At 47.6% G+C, this 23,074-nt stretch overlaps 1 protein-coding gene across 1 annotated transcript in view; it reads left to right on the plus strand.

Annotated features, from left to right (window-relative positions):
- LOC128836134 (adenylate cyclase type 10-like) overlaps window positions 1–23,074 on the plus strand; it is a 72,234-nt gene that overhangs the window by 20,803 nt on the left and 28,357 nt on the right. Inside the window, exons 12-20 of the mRNA XM_054026151.1 lie at window positions 2,380–2,435; window positions 3,909–4,062; window positions 5,794–5,986; window positions 7,440–7,526; window positions 9,362–9,645; window positions 11,057–11,121; window positions 15,306–15,422; window positions 20,798–21,079; window positions 22,384–22,740. Coding sequence (XP_053882126.1) covers window positions 2,380–2,435; window positions 3,909–4,062; window positions 5,794–5,986; window positions 7,440–7,526; window positions 9,362–9,645; window positions 11,057–11,121; window positions 15,306–15,422; window positions 20,798–21,079; window positions 22,384–22,740 — 1,595 coding nt within the window. The remainder of the gene's footprint in view (window positions 1–2,379; window positions 2,436–3,908; window positions 4,063–5,793; window positions 5,987–7,439; window positions 7,527–9,361; window positions 9,646–11,056; window positions 11,122–15,305; window positions 15,423–20,797; window positions 21,080–22,383; window positions 22,741–23,074) is intronic.

The raw sequence follows: 23,074 nt of genomic DNA on the forward strand, positions 1-23,074 counted from the left end.
GTGGGCTTGCCAGTAACAATCAGTGAGTCCCAGCTGCCAAGTTCCCCAGAAACGTCTCCCTGCAGCATCCAGTCCCTCTCACTTTACGCTCACGGCCTCCAAAGAGACAGAGCACACACCCGCCTGTTAGGTTAGCTGAAGCCTCACACTTCACTTTAATACACAGCACTGAGATGGGTTTGTAATAAAATAAGACAAAGGTTATTCACAAAGCCCTTGGGTTTAAGTGATGCTAAGCAAGGGGAAAAGAGACAGGCAAGGCCACAAACAAAACAAAACAAAACACACTTTCTAATGACGAAAATTGAATCTTAGCAAGTTGCAATCTTTGCCTAAGCAGTTTCTCACTTACATCATGTTTCCAGCAGCTCTTTCATAGGCTCCAAAGGTGCTGTACTCTGCTCTCCCTGCAGTGACAGAGAACTACAAGGTCTTTTTGTTCCCCTTCTATTACTCAAAGTCCAGAGTCTTCTCCCCCGTTTGTTTAGCTTGATGTCTTTGTTTTCCTTATATGTAAATATAATTCCATTGTCCTCTGCTGGTAGCCCAGCTGGTCAGACAGGTAAATACACATGCCTTTGCCTAGGGCAGGCTGGATTTTATGCTCTACTTCTCAAACACTTTTCATGAATATATTTCCAGCACACATCTATAACTCTTTGTACCCAATCTGTACATAGATCACACAATGATTTTTGGGACCAGCATGGCACCAGTTTACATACGATATCTTTCATGACACCTTTGAGATATATATCATGACAACAGTGTGTTGGGACAATGAGTGTGTCAGACCTGATGTGAGTTACAGTAGGGGGGCCCTCTGCTAGTTGGCACTGAGGGGCTCCAAGAGTCACATCCCCATTTTACAATGGGGGAGGAGGAAGGGTGATGAAAGGGCAAATTTCCTTTGATCAGCACAAAAGGGGTGTGTGCTGTCCTGTCTGTTCAAAGCCACAATGTGCATCAACCTTGCCTGAATCCAGAGCATCATCTCACAGCTGGCCTAGGGAATTTCATCTCCAAAGTCCTGTACTTCCCCACACAAGATCAACTCAAGGCAACTTAGTCAAGGAGACAAACAGCTGCTTGGACAGCAAATAGCTCAGTGTAAAAATACCTTCAACTGGCATATCTTTAATTAATCCTCATGTTTGAGAGAATGGGTAACTATAGTGTCTCATTTGCATCTCTCTCCCACTTCCACATCAGCTCCAGCTACTAGGAGACTGGGAACTGCACCATGGAAATGTAGAAGCATTTAATGTTTCTCCATACACCTAGACAGCCCTCTAGACTCAGTCCAAATGACTTTCAGTTCAGATTAAGGGGCACAGCAAACTAAGAAAGAACAAAAGTAAAGTCTCCATGAGGGAGCAGTTTGGGTCCCTTCTTTGGAACATGCTGCATCAGCTGTGCTGTCAGAAATGTAAAGGTGCAGTACAATCCCCCCCCCCCACCTCCAAATTCATAGCAATTGTGGTGTAGCTAGCTAGTATTGAGTTCAGAGACCAAGTTTGCATGTGTTCTGTTTTTTCATATATCCTGATACCTCCTTCATCAACAACTGTTTATACAATATCTGCCTTGCTCTCATTGTCCAAATCGAAGGCTCCAGTCCTACAAGTTCTTCTATGTGGAGGGAGCCCCATTAAAGTCAATGGGAGTCTGTATGTGGGGAGCAATTTGCAGGAGTTGGGCCATTGTTAATGTATAGCTTGCTAAAGAGAGATTTTAAAAAGCAGCGCAGGAGCTCAGAGTAATCATCGATTTCATTCACCTTCTTACTTATTAATGGCTTTACTTTCTTTTTCCCATGACATGTTTATAGAAACTCTTATTCCCCTTACAGCCTTTGCCTAGTATTAACTCATTCTGCTTTTTTTGCTTTCCTTATCTTTTCCTCTGCAAGCTTTATTGAATCTGTCTATTCCTACGTGTCTCTCATCTCTCACCCATTTGCAATACAGAATTGTTTGGTACCTTCAGATCCTTGAGCAGCTTCAGGAAGCCAGGCGAATAGGCATTGCATTGCGTTGTTCTTTACTAGAGAAATCATAGACTGCTGTGCCTCGTTTCCTTCTTAGCTCTCCAGTTCTCACCGATGGATATTAATACACCCTCCCATTACACCAGGCACATTAGACTCCTTACTTATTGATGTTCCTTTAGCGCTCTTCTGAAGGGAAACCCCATGACACTACTTCACTCCAGCTCAACTTGAGCGTCTGGGGGCAGGAGGCTAAGAATAATGAAACCGTTCTTGGAAGCAGTGCTTGGATTCAGAGAGAGTGGGCAGCCCAGCTGCGCCCCCACTCAGTTTGACCAGGAGTATTTTCACTCTTTAACTGCAGCTTTCCTTTCTCTTCCTCCTTGCAGAATGATTGGCCAAGCGCAGCTCACCAAGGAGAGGTCTGAGTTTTACCACTTACTGGGTAGGTGGACAGAGCTCTTCGGAACTCCAGTTGGTTTGTCATTCGGAACCTGTGGAGCAGTTGTTGCTGCTGGGAAGAGGATGCCCAAGGAAGCGATGGATGTGGGGGGAAATGTCTGAGGGGGACCCACTACTTGAGGATATTAAGTGACTGACCCTTGGGATCATTCAGAAATGTAAAGCTCTGAGATGTGCTCGGGATGCTCTTAAAGATACAGGGCCTTTACACTGACATTGTGGTACCTGATCCTGCAGGTCTTATATGGTGCTATGGACCGCAGGATCTATCCGTGGTCAGACAAGAGTGTGGAATACATGTTTGCCGTGTTGTTGTAGCCGTATTGCTCCCAGGAGAGGAGAGAGACAAGGTGGGTGAGAGAATAGCTTTTATTGGACTAGTTCCTGTTGGTGGAAGAAACAAACTTTCCAGCAGAGGTGTTAACTGCCCACTTCATTTTAAGTGGTCTCAGGCAACATGTGTGATCTCCTTACGCTTAACCATCTGTGTGTAGCTGTGACACTCTGGTTACCTTCCCCAGACCTGACGAGTAGCTCTGTGAGACTTGAAAGCTTGTCTCTTCCACTAGCCAAAGTTGATCCAATAAAGATATTCCTCATACTCACCACCTTGTCTCGAAGGAATACATGCGCATTCTTACCCCTCATATTCACTCCCTTTGTGTCTTTGATTAGCATCTTTTCACTTTACTGACAAATGGGGTTGAAACAAAATGCTAGATTCCAGCACCCCAATACCTCCAATGGGGGGAGGGATAGCTCAGTGGTTTGAGCATTGGCTTGCTAAACCCAGGGTTGTGAGCTCAATCCTTGAGGGGGCCATTTAGGGATCTGGGGAAAAAACAACCAAAAAAAAAAAAAAAACACCTACCTGTCAGGGACAGTACTTTGTCCTGCTAGTGAAGGCAGGGGACTGGACTTGATGACCTTCAAGGTCCCTTCCATTTCTATGAGATAACTACCAGGTGAGCCCCACCGCATCTCTAAATTTGAATCCTGTTGCCCTGTAGGAGCTGATGAATCTCCTGGTTGGCAGGCTGATAAGGAGAGATGTAAATTATACTTCCCTGTGCCAGCTCCAGTGAATGTAGCTCAGGGTCTGTAAAGGAGACTGGATACAAATCTGAAGAGTGACACCGGGTATTGGAATGAACAAGTGGTTGTGTGATGATAGGAATAATGTGGTCACACTTCTTTGTGTGTGTGGTGGGGAGGGTAGCAGCGGTGTGCTGGAATCTGGACAGTCGGGTTTGGGAATATGCTAGAGAGGGGAGCTGCAATTATCAAAATGAGTGGGGAGAAAGGGATAGATAAGGATTGCAGCAGAGGTGGAAATGAACCAGTGACTTATGTATGCATTTCCGATATGGGTGGAGACATGCTGCCACTGCTAAGCAAAGAGGGAAAGGGACGTGCATTGGTCTTTGCTTTCTTAAAATCACTCCATGTTTCTTAGGTCGGGAAAAAGAGCTTGAAATCTATAACTCTTCATTGAAAGGATTTGTGGGGTCTACAGTAGGCCGCGTCATAATATATGAAGGCCTTATGGGCTATGGAAAGAGCAAGTTACTTGCTGAAATTGCCTACTTAGGCCAGGAGGTTGGCCACAAGTAAGTGTCTTTAACTTCACTTTGATACCCCTGACCCCCTGTGCCCCACACACCTCTGCCCTTGCATCGTGATCCTGCGCTGTAACATTCCTCCAGAGATTGCAGTAATGCCAAATGGTATGGAGGCTGTGTGAGGCTGGCACAGATTGAGATGGCCAAATGCCTGGCTAATTGGCTGAAAGCTGACCTCTAATGGCTTAAATGAGCCCTGCCTGGGGGAGAGGAGCTTTTAGTAACTTCCTCCTTTAGTACAACTATTATTTCACGTACAGAAATAGCCAGCACAGTCACAGGAGCGATGAAACAACCAGTGGTGCAATCATCCCTATCAATGCCAGCCTGCTGCTCTGATTCGTCATTTAATAAATGAGGCAATCTGAAAGATTCACTTACGGTTGGATGGGTCCTTCCGTGATTCAAAGGATTAACCTCACCTGCTCTTTGATTAACTGTGGCTTCTTGTCCAGTTGATTTGTTGAGCTATCCACCTCCCATGAATCCGGAGGAATAGCCATCCATCTGTTTTCTGGCAACATATGGGAAGTGTGATTTCTGGGAACCTCAAAACTAGCAGGGCATGAAAACGCATCAAAAAGAGATGGCTCTCCCATCCATCCTATGAGAGATTCCTTGACCCAGATCAAGTCAGATTCATGTTTCAGTGCTATTCGACTGAGATGCTAAAGAGGAAACATGTCTAGCAAGACAGTGTAGATGGGAGAGCTGCTAAAAAATAAATTGGGGGCATTTTGCAAATTTGTTTTATTAAGTCTCCCCTCATTTTCCCCCCATTTAATTTGAAAATTCAAAATTTGAAATATTTTGATCAGCTCAATACTTCGTTGAAAGCTGGGGAAAGATTTCCATGAAAATTGACAATATTAACAAAAAAAAAGTCCTTTTTTATCTTTCAAATTTCAACATTAAAAATGTTGAAATTTCAAAAGGTTTTGTTCAGCTTTTCGTGGGCTAATGCAACTTTTGAACTGTGGATGAAAGCTCATAAGTGTGCGGGGTTTTTTTCCCCAAGAGAAATGGACAAACTTTAAAAAGGTCATTAGTGAAGGGCTGGGAGATGGTCCATCACTAAGAAAAGGCATTTTTGGATGCATGCGATAGGGCAATGAGAGCAATTCTAATGGGATGGATGCTCACGGGTATGTCTGGTTGCATGTCTTTCAATGCAGGATGACTTTAGAGTCCAGGGGAATGCATGGAACTGAACTGAAAGCAGCCAGGTGCTTTTGACAAGGGTGTGTTCTCCAGAAGACAATAAACAGACTGATCAGTCTGGACTCTGACAGTAACCCAAAGGGGTGTGGTTAGAAAAGGTGGTTGGAGATCAGTTCAAGGCTGTTAATCTTTTGTGTCCCACAAACAAAAGCGAAAAATGGAGAGGCTGAGCTCTGGGGTTAGGTTGTTTTGTACCAGCCATGGAGGAAACAGAGACCAGGAGACATTGCTCAAATCCTTTGCTGATCCTCAGCCATTTATCCATAAAGAAAATCAGGTGCTGAAATGTCTTGTAGTTGACTTGGAGGTCGATCAGAAAGTGCTGAAAAACCCTGGTTCCATTATTTCTCCTTCATTTGGAAGCTTTTTCTATGTGTCTAGATGTCCATGTGGTAAGTGGTAGGTTTGTGTTTCTGTAATTCTTTCTCAGAATGTCCTGGCTCTTCTTGACTCCTCATTAGAACTTCCTTATAATTTCTCTTCATTTTCACCATGCAGGGTTATTGCTATGGAGCTGACGAAGATAAATGTGCAGCAGAATTTTTTTGTCATCCAGACACTCATGGCCATGTTTCTGGGGATTGAGGCCTGTAAATCTGATGCTGAAAGACAGAAAATCCTCCAAGACAAACTCCGAAGTGTGGTAGAAGAGTCCTACTATTGCCTCCTGAATAATATCTTTCTTGTCAAGGTAATGGAGAAAGCCCTCACTCTCTGGGGGAAAAGCATGTCTGTGGAATTGGGTTCTGTTATTTACCTGGCTTCACACCAATTCAGCATCTCAGCATTTTTTATTCTTACCCTGAAATTGCACACTGGCTCAAAGGTGTGAATGCTCATGAAATTCAACACCGTCATTATAATTGGGATATACAGGTGCTGGGTATGGTTGCAGAAATGTTTGCTCCTAGATCTGCATGGAAGAATTAGTGGCATGATGCTGTCGATCGGATGCCATCCACTTCACCTGTCCCACTTCCTCACTCTTATTCTGGGAGTGGCCTTCTTGCGGTCATGACGCTGACCTGTTTGGTGAGCCTGAATCCTAGTCTGTGCACACACCCTGGACTTTGTTCCTATACATTCGAAAGGATATTCACAGAATGTCGGCCATCTGCAGCTACACAGAAGGAAGGGAAGCAATTCCTCACAGACTTGTGAGATTGCAAGAAATAGCCCTTACTCATCCCAGGAAAGACTTCGAAGGCAGCGCTTGGGGAGTTGGGGGTTCAGATGGGGGCTCAGGGCACTTAGAGAGCAGTTAAGAGAATGGGTGGATACTAATCAGTGATGGTAAGAGGACCCCCTCCAATGAGAAGTTGCATTTGACTTTTCAAGGGGAACAGGAGTGGAGAAAAGTTGAATGTGGAGGGAAAGATTTGCCCTGGTAGCTGCATTGGTTGCCATAAAAGTAAATGGGGGAGTTCATTTCTTGTTCTCCACACTTCAAAGATTTGCTTTTGCTGCCTGTCACTGCACAGCATGGAAACATCAAATTTCGAAAGAGGCCTAAGGGGAAAAAGGTGTCATGGAGGGTGAGGCTTCAAAAATGGAAGCTGGGTGAAATGTGCAGGCTCGGCAGCCCTGGAGAACGAAACCCTTCTCCTTATCCACAGAATTCCCATAATGGCGGAGTGAGCCTGCTGTACACACACAACTTCCCACTTCTGCTCTGAAAGTACCACCTCTCTGGGTGAGAGGGCAGTTCAGCTATCACAGCCCCTCCAGTTTTTAGCCTGTCCACTGTCAGTCAACCAGAGTCAACGGAATCACAAGGGAAGTCAATGCCCATTGACTTCAGTGGGGCCAGGATTTCACCCATAGTTCCTCTGCTGTCGGCACCGTCCTACCAAGAGCAGGACTAAGACCAACAGTTTATTTCACATAGGTCACCAAAGAGCTGTCAGATGGTAGTTTAATTGTTCAGCTGGACTTAGACGGAGGATCTAGAAGCAGAGGCCTTGGTATATTCATGTACACATGCCCTAGATGATGCAAACCCTGTATGGAAAGGATAGACACTGAGATGAACATGTGCGTCTCACTAGGCTGGACATTTCAATCAGGGCTTTTCCCATCAATGTGTATATCATGAACAGGAACGCTGCCTCTTCTGCTTACTGTTCTCATTTTTTTCTGACTAGTTTCCCACCTCTGCCGAGGTTTCCAAAATGGATCATGAAACAAGGACAGAGGAGATGGAACTAATTCTTGTGAAAATACTGCAGAAGGTGAACCACTCTCTTTATTGTGAAACGGAGAGAAATGATTCCCCAGACTGCACTGGACTTGCAGATTCTGCTAATGAGCAGCTGGTTAGCAGGCTGGGAATACGGTGTACTCCGGTCATTTTCCTTATGGCCTTATCCTCTATATCCCTCCTCAATCCTAATTCCTGTTACCTGCACTCACTGTGTGATGTCTAAAGTTAGAGGGCAGGAACTATGTCTTTCTGTACCACCGAGTGCACTTTCTGGCCCTTCTCAGATTCAGATTATGGGATGGATTCTCCATGAAACTGGCTCACGCTTTGTCCCAAAGCTTGGATCTCCTCCCAAAATGCAGGGACTATACCCCCAGAGTGGAAAAACATAAATAACCCCCCTTTCCAAAAGAGTGTAATCATCTTGGGTGACATTGCCCATGGTGTGCAGGGACACAGCCCTCTTACACGTGCATGAATGAAGTGGGATAAGCTGCCTGGGAGGAAAGCTCTGGACCTTGTCTCCTCCCTAGTCAGCACAGAAGGTCACGTTAGAGGTGGTCGGGGGGTCAGGCCATGGGCGGGGCCATGGATCCATGTGTATGCAGACCCAGTGGCATAGCCAGGTTCTAAGTGCAGGGGGAGCAAACATAAAAAAGGCGCCCCCCCCTTGGCTCCTCCTCTGGCCACGCCCCCTTGGCTCCTCCTCTGGCCGCTCCGCGCCCCCCCCCTTAGCTGGCTCCTCCAGCCGTACCACGTCTCCCCCGCCTTGGCTCCTCCGGCCACGCTGCGGCCATGCTGTGCCCCCCCTTGGAGGGGCTCAGTCCGGGGGGAGGGGGCTGGGCATGGCACTGCCTGGCCCGGCCGAGGAAGTTTTTAGGGTGCGGTCGGATAAGTGGGGGAGAAGAGGCGAGAAAGTTTCACGTGCCCCCAGGCGGGACTCACCAGCTGCCGAGCGACCTCGGACTCGGAGGAAAACATGACACCACGCTGGGCGGCCGCCACGGGAGGGGGAGGGAAGAGGCTCGCGGGAAACTCCAGGCGGTGCGGGCTGCCCCCCTGCCCTGGGGCCAGGCTGGAAGCTGCGGGCACGGGGAAGGGGTGCCGGGCGCTGCTCCCTTCTCCGGGGGGCTGTGGGGGAGCTGAGCAGTGGGGTGGGCAGCAGCTGGCAGGCGGGCAGATCCCCACCTCTCTCCGGCAGCTTCCTGTTTCCCTTGGCCCGGGCGGGTGTGCTTGGCAGCCCAGCACTGGACCCGGAGAAGAAGCCTGTTGCTGCTTCCTGATATTTGTCCCCCAATCGCTTCTGGGAGGCGCTTGGGACATTAGACGTGTTGGGGCTTCTCATCCCCTCTCCCATCCCTGCCTCTCTTTGCACTGTATAATGGGCTGCGAGCCGCTGCTAGGAGATGCTGCTGCTGCCGCATCCAGGGGCGGGGAGCGCTCGGCTGCTGAGCCCTGAGCCGCCACAGGGGGTGGCTGCAGCGATGTTGGGGCCACGCTGAGCATGGGGCGCAATGGCCGAGGAGCCGGCCCCTTCGCTCCTCCGGCCGCGCCCACCCCCCCAATGGCTCCTCCGGCCATGCTGCCCCCCCTTGCCTGCAGGAGCCCGGCCCGGCAGGCGCCACTTTTGAAAAATGTGCTGAGGGGAAGCGGCTGCTTCCCCTGCACCCCCCTAGCTATGCTACTGTGCAGATCCCCATATCCTATCTAACCAACACAAAGGAGCTGCAGCTGCTCTTCCACCCCATAGGTTGGAGTAGCAGTCACGGGGGTGGGGGTATGACACCCCTGGCCCTGGCCTGAAGGCAAGATATACGTAACTGAAGCAACACCTTATTCAGGCGATTTTTTGCCCTTTTTTAGGTAGTGGAGAAAAACATTCTCATTTTTGTTATTGATGAAGCCCACTTCATTGATCCTGCATCATGGGAATTTCTGGACGACTTGCTCTCCAGCATCCCTGTGTTTATGGTCATGTCTCTATCTCCTCCCGGCCGCCAAGCATGGCCTACTTGTGTCTCTGCTGCGAACATCATTAACAGCACAAAGAACACCTACGTTCAGCTGCGGGAGCTAAAACCCTCTGTGATCCTGCAAAAAGCCTGCGAGGACCTTGGGGTGGTCAGCGTCTCCTGGGAGCTAGAAATGTAAGTGATAGGCACCTGATCTGTGCTCTTAGCTGCAAACCAACCTTTCTCCGCAAAACAGAGGGGAGCAGGTCCATAAAGGAGGAACCAAATGGCTCATGGTCAAGTGACTGACTCTGTAGGGTCCATGAAAGCAGGGTCAAAACAGCCCAATAGCCTAGCACCTAGTAAAACCTGGTTGGTCCTAACTGTATGCTGTTCCATCTAGGGCTTGGCAAAGATTCACTGTAGCCTAGTGGATAGAGCACTGGATTGGGACTGAGGTTTATTCCTGGCTCTATCACTGTCTTACTGGGTGACCTTGGGCAGATCACGTTGTTTCTCTGTCCCTCAGTTTCCCCATCTGTATAATGAAGCTGATTATACTGCCTCTGAAAAAACACTGATGAAAAGCACTATAGAAAGTCCAGATATTATTGTTATTAACATATCGCTCTTGGCTTGTCACTGCCTTCTAATGTTCTGGTTTGCAAATACATCCCAGGGTAGTTGCTTGGGGGATCTCTCAATCAGTTTGCTCCTAGGCAGAGAGCTAAGGTGGTACCATCCATCCCCTCTGTTGTGGTGAAGAGTGGTGAGCGCAGAAGGCTAAGATGTTAACTTGACCTTTGTTTCCTGCCCCACCATTCAGCAGTCAGGTGTGAGTGCACCTTAGTCCAGCAACAGCCCTGTCCAAATTCCTTCCACTACTCACTCAACGCAAAGAGGGAAAATACAGTCTGAGCTGTTTGAGTTCTGACGGGGAAGTGGCTCTGCCTTGGAACTAGTCTGACTGGAGTTTTTATCAGAGTCCTTTAGAGGGAAGGTGGTCAGAATTCTTTGCTGATATTAAAGGGCCTACCCCTTTGGGGAAAGGAAAGAAAGGCTAGGTTTGCTGCTGGGTTTCAGGTCAACATGGTCAGAGATTATTCCAGCTCTTTAGGCAAAGGGGTTGGCACAGGAGGGGGAGGGAAGGTGAGGCAGCAAAGGTTGGGGAAATGCGGTTTTCTGTCTGGGGTTGTCCCAGGAATCAATGCAGGCAGGGCAGCTCCAGACAGGTTCAGTGGTGGCATGTCTGGCTTGCAGAGCTTGAGAGGGTGTCTCAGCCTGTCATGATGGTGCAATGTGGTTCAGTCAGCCTCAGAGTTGGTTGGATGGAAGCTGAGGAGAAGCATAGAATCAGGCAGCGGGGACAGGTGAGGGAGAAGAAACCAACAGAAATCTTCAGTCTCCCATCCCCTAGGCAGTCTGGGATCCAGTTGGTCCAGTGATGGGGCCCAAAGTCTGGGTGAAGCCTGGATGTCCTCAGAGTAATTCCCAGAGCCCACAAACAAAGGTAAAATCATCAAAGTAAAGCATAAGCTTTCTGGAGTAACCCCCCCAGCCATCAAGTGCCAGTGGCTCCTACACCTCTTCTCAACATGTCCCACAGGGGGCAGGTGGTGACTTACCCACCCATCTATCTTCATTATTCCAGCCAGCTGAACACAGCTGTCAGTACCTCAAATTTAGGCAACTCCTTCCAGTTCTAGACTCTTTATACCTATTTCTATATCCATTTGTGACCTGCTGAGAGTCCTCAGCGTTGTATCAGCAGTTCCCTTTTTGCTTAGGTAAAACCCAGTCTGTACCAGGCTTCCATCTCCAGTTTTATAAACAGATTTAGCGAACGTCTAGTTCCAGGTTGCCCTTTCACCCATTCAAATTGCAAGGCTAAAAATTCATTAAACCTTATTTGATACCTGCTTTCAGCTAAAAGCAATCAACTAAAAAAAAACCTGCACAGTGCCTTTTAAAATGTTATCCTTATTGGTTTTTCCATTTTACTACTGTAATGCAGATGGCCATGCCAGTACTGTTTCCATATTTGCTAAGATACTAAAGCTAAGCATGGTACGAAAACACTGGATGTTTTTTCTAAAAGATATGCTCTAGTTTCAACAGGAATTATTTCAGGGAAATTCTATGGGCTGTATTATACTGGCGGTGAGACTAGCTGATCACAGTGGTTTCTTCTGGCCTTAGAATCTGTGAATCAATGAAACATCAGGTAATGAGCGGACTTGGGAGATATTTTGCCAAAGGAAGCTTTACTGACATTTTGAGTCTTTGCAATTCAAGTGGCTGAGAGGCCGCAAATGTCATAGCAACTGGTCAACAGAGATTGGCCGAGCCTGTTTTAAACATTGCTAATCAAAAGCCTGGTATAAAATGGAGAGATTTTCAAAAGAGCAACCGGAAGTTAGATGCCTAACTGCTGTATGTGCCTAAGCGAATCTCCTTACCCTCCTCCTGGTTTTGTATAAGAACTGTAGAAGGGACCCTTAAAATAACTCCAAGGACTCCTATGTGACCCCCACACTGGTGTAACCATAGGATCCTAGATTCCATTGTGTGCATTGACTGAAGCAAGAAGTCCCGTGGGGGAGAGGAGGACAGTAATTAATTAAAGATTGAATCATAGTGTGTATGCACAGTTAAAGTTGTATGGGTGATGTCAATGGGAGCTGCTGGGTGCTCAGCACTTTTGAAATAATCAGGCAATTTATTTAAGTGCCCAAATATGGATTTAAGAGTCTTACTTTAGGCTCCCATTTTTGAAAATCTTGGCATTTATTTATACTATAGGTTTCAGAGTAGCAGCCGTGTTAGTCTGTATCCGCAAAAAGAACAGGAGTACTTGTGGCACCTTAGAGACTAACAAATTTATTAGAGCATAAACTTTCGTGGACTACAGCCCACTTCTTCGGATGCATAACACCTAAGGGTGCCAGTCAGGATGCGGGCTCCAGTGTCACTGCCCTAAAAACACTGAGACTGTAGGTTACAACAGGTAGCCAAAGAGGGTGGTGGTGGTGGTGGGAATGGGAGGGTGAGTGTTGGGCCTGGTCCACACTAACCCCCCACTTCGAACTAAGGTACGCAAATTCAGCTACGTTAATAACGTAGCTGAAGTCGAAGTACCTTAGTTCGAACTTACTGCGGGTCCAGACGTGGCAGGCAGGTTCCCCCGTCGATGCCGTGTACTCCTCTCGCTGAGCTGGAGTACCGGCGTCGACGGGGAGCACTTCCGGGATCGATCCGGGATCGATTTATCGCGTCTAGACAAGATGCGATAAATCGATCCCAGAAGATCGATTGCTTACCTCCGGGTCCGGAGGTAAGTGTAGACCTACCCTTAGTCAAACAAGTACATTTTAGCACAATGAACAGTGCTTATGGCTTGCCATCTGCCTTGCCAATGTCAACTGACAGTGTCTTGCAGGCATAAAGGCAGAGGTGACTTTTAAGGAGGGATTTGAAGAAGGAAAAGGTGGGGACTAGATGGACTTTGCCAGAGAGCTTTTCTGCGACTGATAGGGCTTTATGGGAGAAAGGAGGAAGGTGTTTAAGGAAGAGGCTGGCTGTGACAGGTTGGAACTCTGCAGGAAGGTGGTGACACCTATGTGATGAGTTAGCAGAGAATATTTAGGCTTGTCATGGGTCCAGTTTTAGTAACCTAGTTGCTATTAGTAACATTTAAAAACAAACATGGGGCCAGATCCTCAGCTGTTGTAAACGACCGTAGCTACGTTAAGTGCTGATTTACATCTGACTGTCATTTGAATATGAACCTGATCCCCTGCCCTGCTGCTCATTCACCCCACGACACACTCTGTATCTTCAGTACAGCCCTGCAATCTACCACGTAGGAGGCATACAGGACACTTGATGCAGCCTCGTCCATTTCAACTGCAACCTTAGATGTTGTTAAGGCACCTGTCACCATGGTATCTATGTAGCTACCATCCCCAACATCGCCCAAGGAGAATAACAGTCCCTTATTTTAATGGTCAGTGATAGTTTTGTCTCTGTCTTGATCCAGAGAAGCCATGGAATCCCATTTTACTGCTAGGAGTTGCTGCGGAACCTCCATTTAAAGAACATGCTCATCTTCCATCTTTGGGAGGAGGAGGAGGAAGTAGATGATGAGTGGGAAGGCCTTTTCAGTAAGCTACTTGTCATTAACTCATCATCACTTGGTAACCTGGTCTGTTCATTCCCTCTGAAGCACCTGGCATTGGCCACTGTTGCAAGACAGGTTCTTATGTTCTTAAATGCCACAGCCCACTGTATAGTGTGTAGTGACTCACCCTCCCAGGCAGTTCTCATCTTTCTGGGAATGTTTGTCGGCCTGGCACTGGCTGCTGGAATTCAGGGAAGGGAGGAGGGTGCAAGGGGCAAAGAGGAGATGTGCTGAGGGGAATGGAAAGAGTAGCTGAACAGGCTAGGAAAGGAGGCAAGACTGGGGCCAGGGGAGGCAGCAGAGAGGGTAAGTGGTAGACGTTCAGCAGTAGAATGCTGGGTTGCAGGGTTCCATTCCTGTCTCTGGGAGGGGAGTGAGGTTGAGTGATTAAAGCATGGGACTGAGTTAGAACTCTTGGATGCTATTTGTCCCTGAGAAATTTCTATTCCTGCTCCAAATCTTTGGGACACTAAAGCTGCTCAAAAAGAGGGCAGGTGGAAAATATGCATTTTTTTAACATTGACAAAACTGCTGAACCATTTTAAGTCTTAACTTTTCAAAAAACCAAATCTGAGGCAGAGACCAAGCACGGAAAATTTCAGTCCCAAAGCTTAATGCCTAACAAAGTTATAAGTCACTGAAAAAAGGTTATAATGCAATTTGTTAGCAACCTTAACAGGTTTCCTCTATGTGCTACCCCTCTAATAGTGAACAGTTATAGTTTTCCATAATAGAATATGCTGCCACCCAGTGAAATGAAAAAGCAACATATTTAAAACATTAAAGGAAACACTTTCCTACTCACCACACAGTTAATCTGTGGACTAATTGATACAAGATATTATGGTGACAAATATCTTCCAACCAAAAGATTTTGATATTTATGGGAATGGTATCACTTGCAGTTATACTAGCTAAGATATGAGAAATGTAGCGGATAGATTCTTAGATATGTTGTTCAATATTCAGACAAAATACATTTGCCTGAAAACAAAAACAAACCCAGCACATCTGTCCATGTTTTTGATTATTAACATTTGATGGACATGCCTGGCTTGATAAATGGGTAATCAGAATAATACAATCACCAGAAACAAAACGTCTTGCATAGTGCAAAGGTAACACCCTGTTAAACAGAGAGATTTGATGATTATATTGTATAATGTTTCTTTAAATAAAAGCTGTTGTAAATATCAAAAACAAAATGATAATAATTCCATGGCAATGATTCTGTAAGCCTTTTAAAACTTCCTAAATAAATAAGGGGGAAGAGAAAAATAGCAGCCCAGCTCCTGCAGGCCATAAACCAGCCATTTACTTCCTGGGATTAGGCTAGTACTTCCCCATATATTAGTGCCAAATTTCCATAAGGGAAGAAGAGTTACGGTTTCCTCCTAAGATAGGCCATTGATCTGATTTAGTCTGGGAAATCTAGGCGACACCAAAGAGTTGGCCCCCAGAAGAGCCAGCCTCGGAATGTTGTGATTAAGTAGAAATGCAATGGAACCTGTTTTGCATTCTGGGTGATAGAGTTTATTCTCACACCCAAATGGTTATAATGGCTGTTCCCATTAGATCTTGACAAGTATTGTTTTGCTTTGGATAGATTTAAAAAGCAAACAAATTAAAATGGGAGTTCTTGTAATTGTTTTTTCTCCTCTTTCTCTCCGTGCAGCCAATGCCATCCCCTCCAAAACGGAATCGCCTTCCAGCTCAGACAACGAATTGTACATTTGCACCATTCGCCAGAATGTCAAGTTGCAAAATATTATGCTGCCCCCTACCTTAAAAGGTGAGGGTCTGATCCTGATGTCTCCCGCCAGTGGGGACACAATGTTTCTGTTCCTTAAGGGCAGCAGTTAAAGAGGGCCTGGGAGCTTGAATGCGGCAGACAGCGCAGGTCTGAACTTTGGAGCAAAGCGGAGAAGCACGAGTCTGAGCTCTGCAGAATAGGCCAGACCTCCAAATTAGGCAAGAAGTATGTGTAGTGGTTCCTCACTCTCAAGTGGGGATGGAGGCCACCCGGCCTCACTACAGGCAGGTAGCAATCAATAGTCTATGGGGAAGTTCTGGCCCGGGAGAGGGAGAGGGGGAGGGTAGAGCACAGGCAGTCTATGGCCCACAACCTCCTGACTGGAGCAGACAGCAATTAACAGTCTATGGCCCACAACCTCCTGGCTGGGGCAGAGCAAAAGCAGGCAAGCGCAGAGCATCCGGCCTAAGGTGCAGGGGCGGCTCTAGCTTTTTTGCCGCCCCAAGCACGGCAGACAGGCTGCCTTCGGCGGCTTGCCTGCGGGAGGTCCGCCGGTCCCGCGGCTTTGGCATACCCGCCGCCGAATTGTCGCCGAATCCACGGGACCGGCGGCCCTCCCGCAGGCAAGCCACCGAAGGCGGCCTGACTGCCGCCCTCGCAGGGACCGGCAGGGCGCCCCCCGTGGCTTGCTGCCCCAGGCACGTGCGTGGTGCGCTGCTGTCTGGAGCCGCCACTGCTAAGGTGGGTAGACTGCCTCCCCAGGGGTTAGGATGACCAGATGTCCCAATTTTATAGGGACAGTCCCGATTTTTGAGGCTTTTTCTTATATAGGCTCCTATTACTCCCCACCCCCTGTCCCGGTTTTTTACACTTGCTGTCTGGTCACCCTACCAGGGGTGGGGTTGGCAGCAGTGGATAGGGAGATCCGGGCCCACCCTACTCCACTGGGTCCCAGCCCAGGGCCCTAACGGTGGCAGTAAGGGCCGGCTTTAGGACCTGCGGGGCCCGATTCCGCGGTCCGGGTCTTCGGTGGCGGAGGGGTCCGCTCCACATCTTCTGCGGCACTGAAGGACCCCCCACCGCCGAAATGCTGCCGGTGTGAGCCTAAAGCACGGGGCCCTCTTAGGTGCGGGTGCGGGGCCCTCTTACCTGCGGGGCCCGATTCCGGGGAATTGGCCTAAAGCTGGCCCTGGTGTCGGGGAATCCTTGGGGATTCACGTCTGTCTCCTCCGACCGCAGGGCACAGCTCCACTCAGGGCCTAGTCTGCAGGGTCGTCCTTAGGATTTAAGGGGCCCTATGCAGTATTATTAAACTGGTGCCCCTATGCCTGACGGCAGCCCGGGGGTGAGGGGGAGGTTAGGGACGAGGCAGCAAAAGATACCGGCCCCACCGGCCTGCCTCACAGTGGTGGAGAGTCACAGTTCCCCGCAGAGACCCCCTTACCCTCTCCCTCACACAGAATGCGTGGTGCTGGCACATTTGGCTCTGTGAATACAGCCCCTGCCTAAGGAGACTGCAGTGCACACTGGGTGTGCAGGAGCCAACCCGCTCTTACTTCCTGTCATGGGCAGTGGGTGAAGCTGCCCCTTGGGGAGGCTAGCTCCCCAGCCCACCTCTTCTGCCTGTGGCCTCACCCATACTCCACTCCTGCTCTGCTCCAGGCCCCGCCCCACTCCACCCAGGCCCTACCCTCTCCCCATTGTCTCCCTCCTCTCTTCCCTCCCCCATCGTGCTCACCCCCTTCCAGCCAAATCCCTGAACCCAAATGAAGCAAATGATATTTGAAAAAAACACTCTTCTGCAATTTCTTTCTAAAGAAAATGGGGCATGTTTTCCACTGCATGCCAGATGGTGAAGACTGGACATGCAGAAGGTACCTAATTAAAAGCACTAAACTTGGAAATAAAAAAATGTCAGTCACAGGTTTTTTGATATGCCCTGAAGTTAGGTTGGACATTAGGAAAAAGTTCCTAACTGTCAAGGTGGTTAAACACTGGAATAAATTGCCTAGGGAGGTTGTGGAATCTCCATCTCTGGAGATATTTAAGAGTAGGTTAGATAAATGTCTATCAGGGATGGTCTAGACAGTATTTGGTCCTGCCATGAGGGCAGGGGACTGGACTCGATGACCTCTCGAGGTCCCTTCAGGTCCTAGAATCTATGAATCTTCACCAACTCACTAATGAAATATTTTTAAAGCAAATTTTAAACTAAGGTCCTGTAGACTAACATGTTCTGAGTAAATATTACAGTAATGCACAACTGGTTTTGTCAGCAAATTCAGAAACTGACAATATATATGTAGGGGTTGCCAAATGCCTGTTAAATGAGTTCATTACCACTTGAATGGCTCTTTAACAGTTTCAGTGTTGTGCTAATAGGTCTGGTAGGGTGGAAGACTTTTTCACTTTTAAGTTACTAGATCCCTTCCGGAGTAAGAGTCACCAGGCTTCAGTAGCCAGCTATGGGAGCCTGCAGGAAGGGTCAGAACAGGGATAGGAAGAGGCAGGAGGGGGACACTAAGACCCAGTGGTGCCCTAAATTTTCAGGTGCCCTAAGTAGCCTCCTATGCCTAAGGACGGCCCTGCTAGTCTGGGATCATGTTGAGATTCCAGCTCCCTAGAAGAGAAATAGAATCATAGAATATCAGGGTTGGAAGGGACCTCAGTAGGTCATCCAACCCCCTGCTCAAAGCAGGACCAATTTCCAACTAAATCATCCCAGCCTGACCTTAAAAACCTCTAAGGAAGGAGATTCCACCACTTCCCTAGGTAACCCATTCCAGCGCTTCACCACCCTCCTAGTGAAAAAGTTTTTCCTAATATCCAACCTAAACCTCCCCCACTGCAACTTGAGACCATTACTCCTTGTTCTCTTATCTGATACCACTGAGAACAGTCTAGATCCATCCTCTTTGGAACCCCCTTTCAGGTTGGTAGTTGAAAGCAGCTATCAAATCCCCCCTCATTCTTCTCTTCTGAAGACTAAACAATCCCAGTTCCCTCAGCCTTTCCTCATAAGTCATGTGCTCCAGCCCCCTAATAATTTTTGTTGCCTTCCGCTGGACTTTTTCCAATTTTTTCACATCCTTCTTGTAGTGTGGGGCCCAAAACTGGACACAGTACTCCAGATGAGGCCTCACCAATGTCGAATAGAGAGGAATGATCACATCCCTCGATCTGCTGGCAATGCCCCTACTTATACAGCCCAAAATGCCGTTAGCCTTCTTGGCAACAAGGGCACACTGTTGACTCATATCCAGCTTCTCGTCCACTGTAACCCCTAGGTCCTTTTCTGCAGAACTGCTTCCTAGCCATTCAGTCCATAGTCTGAAACAGTGAATGGGATTCTTCCATCCTAAGTGCAGGACTCTGCACTTGTTCTTGTTGAACCTCATCAGGTTTGTTTTGGCCCAATCCTCTAATTTGTCTAGGTCCCTCTTATATCCTATCCCTACCCTCCAGCGTATCTACCACTCCTCCCAGTTTAGTGTCATCTGCAAACTTGCTGAAAGTGCAGTCTACGCCATCCTCCAGATCATTAATGAAGATATTGAACAAAACCAGCCCCAGGACCAACCTTGGGTCACTCTGCTTGAAACCAGCTGCCAACTAGACATGGAGCCACTGATCACTACCCATTGAACCCGATGATCTAGCCAGCTTTCTATCCACCTTATAGTCCATTCATCTAGCCCATACTTCTTTAACTTGCCGGCAAGAATACTGTGGGAGACCGTATCAAAAGCTTTGCTAAAGTCAAGGAATAACACATCCACTGCTTTCCCCTCATCCACAGATCCAGTTATCTCCTCATAGAAGGCAATTAGGTTACTGAGGCATGACTTGCCCTTGGTGAATCCATGCTGATTGTTGCTGATCACTTTCCTCTCCTCTAAGAGCTTCAGAATTGATTCCTTGAGGACCTACTCCATGATTTTTCCAGGGACTGAGGTGAGGCTGACTGGCCTGTAGTTTCCCGGATCCTCCTTTTTCCCTTTTTTAAAGATGGGCACTACATTAGCCTTTTTCCAGTCATCTGGGACCTCCTCCGATCACCATGGATTTTTAAAGATAATGGCCAATGGCTCTGCAATCACATCCGCCAACTCCTTTAGCACCCTCGGATGCAGCGCATCCGGCCCCATGGACCTGTGCTCGTCCAGTTTTTCTAAATAGTCCTGAACCAAACCACTTCTTTCTCCACTGAGGCTGGTCACCTCCTCCCCATACTGTGCTGCCCAGTGCAGCAGTCTGGGAGCTGACCTTGTTTGTGAAGACAGAGGCAAAAAAAGCATTGAGTACGTTAGCTTTTTCCACATCCTCTGTCACTAGGTTGCCTCCCTCATTCAGTAAGGGGCCCACACTTTCCTTGACTTTCTTCTTGTTGCTGACATACCTGAAGACACCCTTCTTGTTACTCTTAACATCTCTTGCTAGCTGCAACTGCAAGTGTGATTTGGCCTTCCTGATTTCACTCCTGCATGCCAATATTTTTATACTTCTCCCTGGTCGTTTGTCCAATCTTCCACTACTTATATGCTTCTTTTTTGTGTTTAAGATCAGCAAGGATTTCACTGTTAAGCCAAGCTGGTCTCCTGCCGTATTTACTATTCTTTCTACACATCGGGATCTTTTTTCCTGCAACCTCAATAAGGATTCTTTAAAATGCATCTGCTGCTCCCTCCAGTGTTCCAGCCCCAACTGAGCTCTGGGGTTCTCCTTTTATACTTTCTGTCCCGCCCCAGGACTTCTGGTGAGGGGGGAGTGGCAGATTTAGCCCTGCCCACTAGGGGGAGTGTAGTGGTCCCTTGCTCTCCAGCTTTGAGGGAGGCCACTCAGTCTCACTACAGTCTGCTTAACAGGCATTCTTCTGGCATTTGTACTGTACAAGGTTCTCCCCTCTTTTTGCCCCAATCTAATCCCCGAATACGCTGGTCTGCTCTTGGAGTCATGCCAGGCCTCAAGTTCAGTAGTTGGCACTCTAGCTCGGTGCAGCAGAGTTCTGATGCTGTTGTGGGAAGCCGCTTTAAGTCTCATTTAAATGACAAACTATTAAGAATTAATATAAACACAGCCCTCCTAATAAATTCTACAGTCAAATCAAGATACTGAGCAGTTATGGTGGCTCCTGGATCAACTCATGGTCAGTACAAAAATCCAGTGTGTGAATTCCCTGTAACTGCCCATTATCAGTAGTTGCTGGTGAAGGCAGCTTTCAGAAGAGATAACTGACGTGTTAGCTTCCTCAGGTCAGTTCATTTGTAGGGTAAAAAGGACAGGATCCAGACAGGACATCCATCCTCCTCTCACTCCCAATGCTAAAGCTAACCACTGTAATCTTACTGTCTTGGTCTCTCGGGAGCACCCAGCATGGAGAAGTGATGATTTACTGAATGACTTGTTTTCGGTAGGCATCGCACTGGCTGAGTTAGACAACATGAACTCTTCGGAGCAGATGGTAGTGAAATGTGCGGCTATAATCGGGCTGACTTTCACGACTGAGTTGCTGCTCCACATCCTTCCCGAATGGACCAAGAGGAAGATGAATCAGACGCTTGCAGCCCTGGTGGATTCCCACATCTTCAAGTGTTTTCATAAAAGAAAGGACTCCCAGAAAGCACAGTCACAGAAAATGCCCTCCACAGAGTTACTTGTTTGCCCCGGGACGGTGAGACCAATTGGACAAGTGTCAGGTACGTGGAGCTGGCCAGAGACTGGGGGCATCAGAGTGTGCTGAAATCCCACTGCTCCTTGTCTGTGTTCTTGGTGATCTTTCCAGAGTGCTCTGTGAATCCTTCTTGTTAACATGCATAAAGTGCAGGGGCTGTCTCTAGTAGGAAGGAACTGTACAGGTCATTAGATTTTTTTTGCCTGTAGTTTTTAGTACTTTCTTACATCTTAAATGTATCTATTGACAGTCACAGCCTACACAATGGACTCTCGCATCACACTTTGAAATAAACTCCTGAGAAGCATCTGTTTCAGGGTAATCATCAATGCCTTTTTTTTTTAAAAAAATAAAGGAAAATTCTATACAATAATGTTGCAGCATTAGGAATGCTATTGTAAATGCATTCAAGTCACTCCTGCGGTATCTAGAGAGAGACAGTTGGGCCCAGAGGATAGGGAACTGGCCTGACACATACAGGAAACCTAAGCTCTAATTCTGGCTCTGCCACTGACCTGCAAGTCACTTCAGCTCTCTGTGTTTCAGTTTCCCGTCCCCCACTTTTCTGACTCATATGTAGATTATAAACTCATTGGGGCAGGGATTTTCTTTTATTACGCATTTATGCAGTCCCAGGATAATGTAACCCTCATTTCAGTTGAGATCTCTGTTGAATTACTTTAAGACAAACAATAATAACCATGATGTGGCAGCATATACATTAAAGCACTAAAATATAGTCATTCAAAAACCCCTAACGTACTGTGAGGACGAACAGAGGTCAAAACGGGCTGGTATGAGCTAATATGTCTTACCTGAATTTTTTATTTTGTTCTATTCTCCTTCTACCTCACCTAGATTCCACCAAACTCTCCCTACAGTGTCTAAGAGCTTGTCTACACACAGATTGGCACAGAAATCACCACACATCTTTTGTTATTTCACATCTTTTGTTATTTTGGTGCAAGTCTGGCACCAACAATAGCAACAGGCGTGAATTAAAGTGGATGAGGTTATTTTGTCGTCCGCTGGTGTATAGCCAAGTGGTGATAATTCATACAGTGTGGAACTCTGGCCCAAATCTGGTGGTTGAGGAGCCTGCTATATCCATGGCTAAGGACTGAATTTTTTAGCTCAGGCAGTAATGTCTCATGCTTTCAGATCTGGTGGTCCTAGGTTTGATCCCGACCACCAATGACCCACCCCCCAGGGCCGTGTTACACCTTTAGTGTGGACAGTTGCATCAGTGGCTGCAGCAGAAACAGAGCCTTGTGTGCTCAAATGCTGGCCTTGCTGAGAGGGGATGGATAAATCCACGTTATCTTTCAGATATCCGCTCTTCTGTTTATAACCAAATCAAGCAAGAGCAGCTGTTGATACAATGCGGCGTCATGGCGTTTTGCATGCCAATGCTGCAGGAAGCGGCCTACGAGTGCTGGCTGAAGAGCCAGAAGAAAGCCTTACATCTGAAGTGTGCGAGCTATCTAGAAGGGCAGGCTCACAAATGCAGACGCTGCGGAGAAGGGGACTTCATTTCATTTCACCGCCACGCCATGGAAATGATGCTGGAGAGCATCGAGTCTCAGGAAAACATTTCTGAGCAGCACCAGGAATACCCATTCAGCGAAGCAGCCTCACTGATCATTTGCACAACCCTGAAAAGGCTTGAGGGTCCTTCATTTGAAGGTAAATGGAAGCCCTTGTTTCCACAGCACTCCCAGAACTGGGCTCCCCAAGGGACCATGCTGTAGGGAGGGGGCAGAATCTTACAGGGAGGCCTTTGCTCGCTGCTGCAGAGACTGGGGCTATGCAGGCAATGCACTGACTGCACAGTCCTCAACATAGCTCTGCGTCCCAATACTGCATGGGAGTGTATTGCGCTTCCGCGTTCTCTGAGACATGGGGCCTAGTGGGTGTGACCAAGTGTACCTCTGGGCATCTTCTGCTCTCAGCTGGTTGGATGCACCAGACACCTTTGCCAAGTCCCTTGCTCTCTTCTCCTTCACTTCCAGTAGCCCTG

The sequence above is a fragment of the Malaclemys terrapin genome, chromosome 4 (genome assembly GCF_027887155.1).
Source record: "Malaclemys terrapin pileata isolate rMalTer1 chromosome 4, rMalTer1.hap1, whole genome shotgun sequence".
NCBI lineage: Eukaryota > Metazoa > Chordata > Testudines > Emydidae > Malaclemys > Malaclemys terrapin.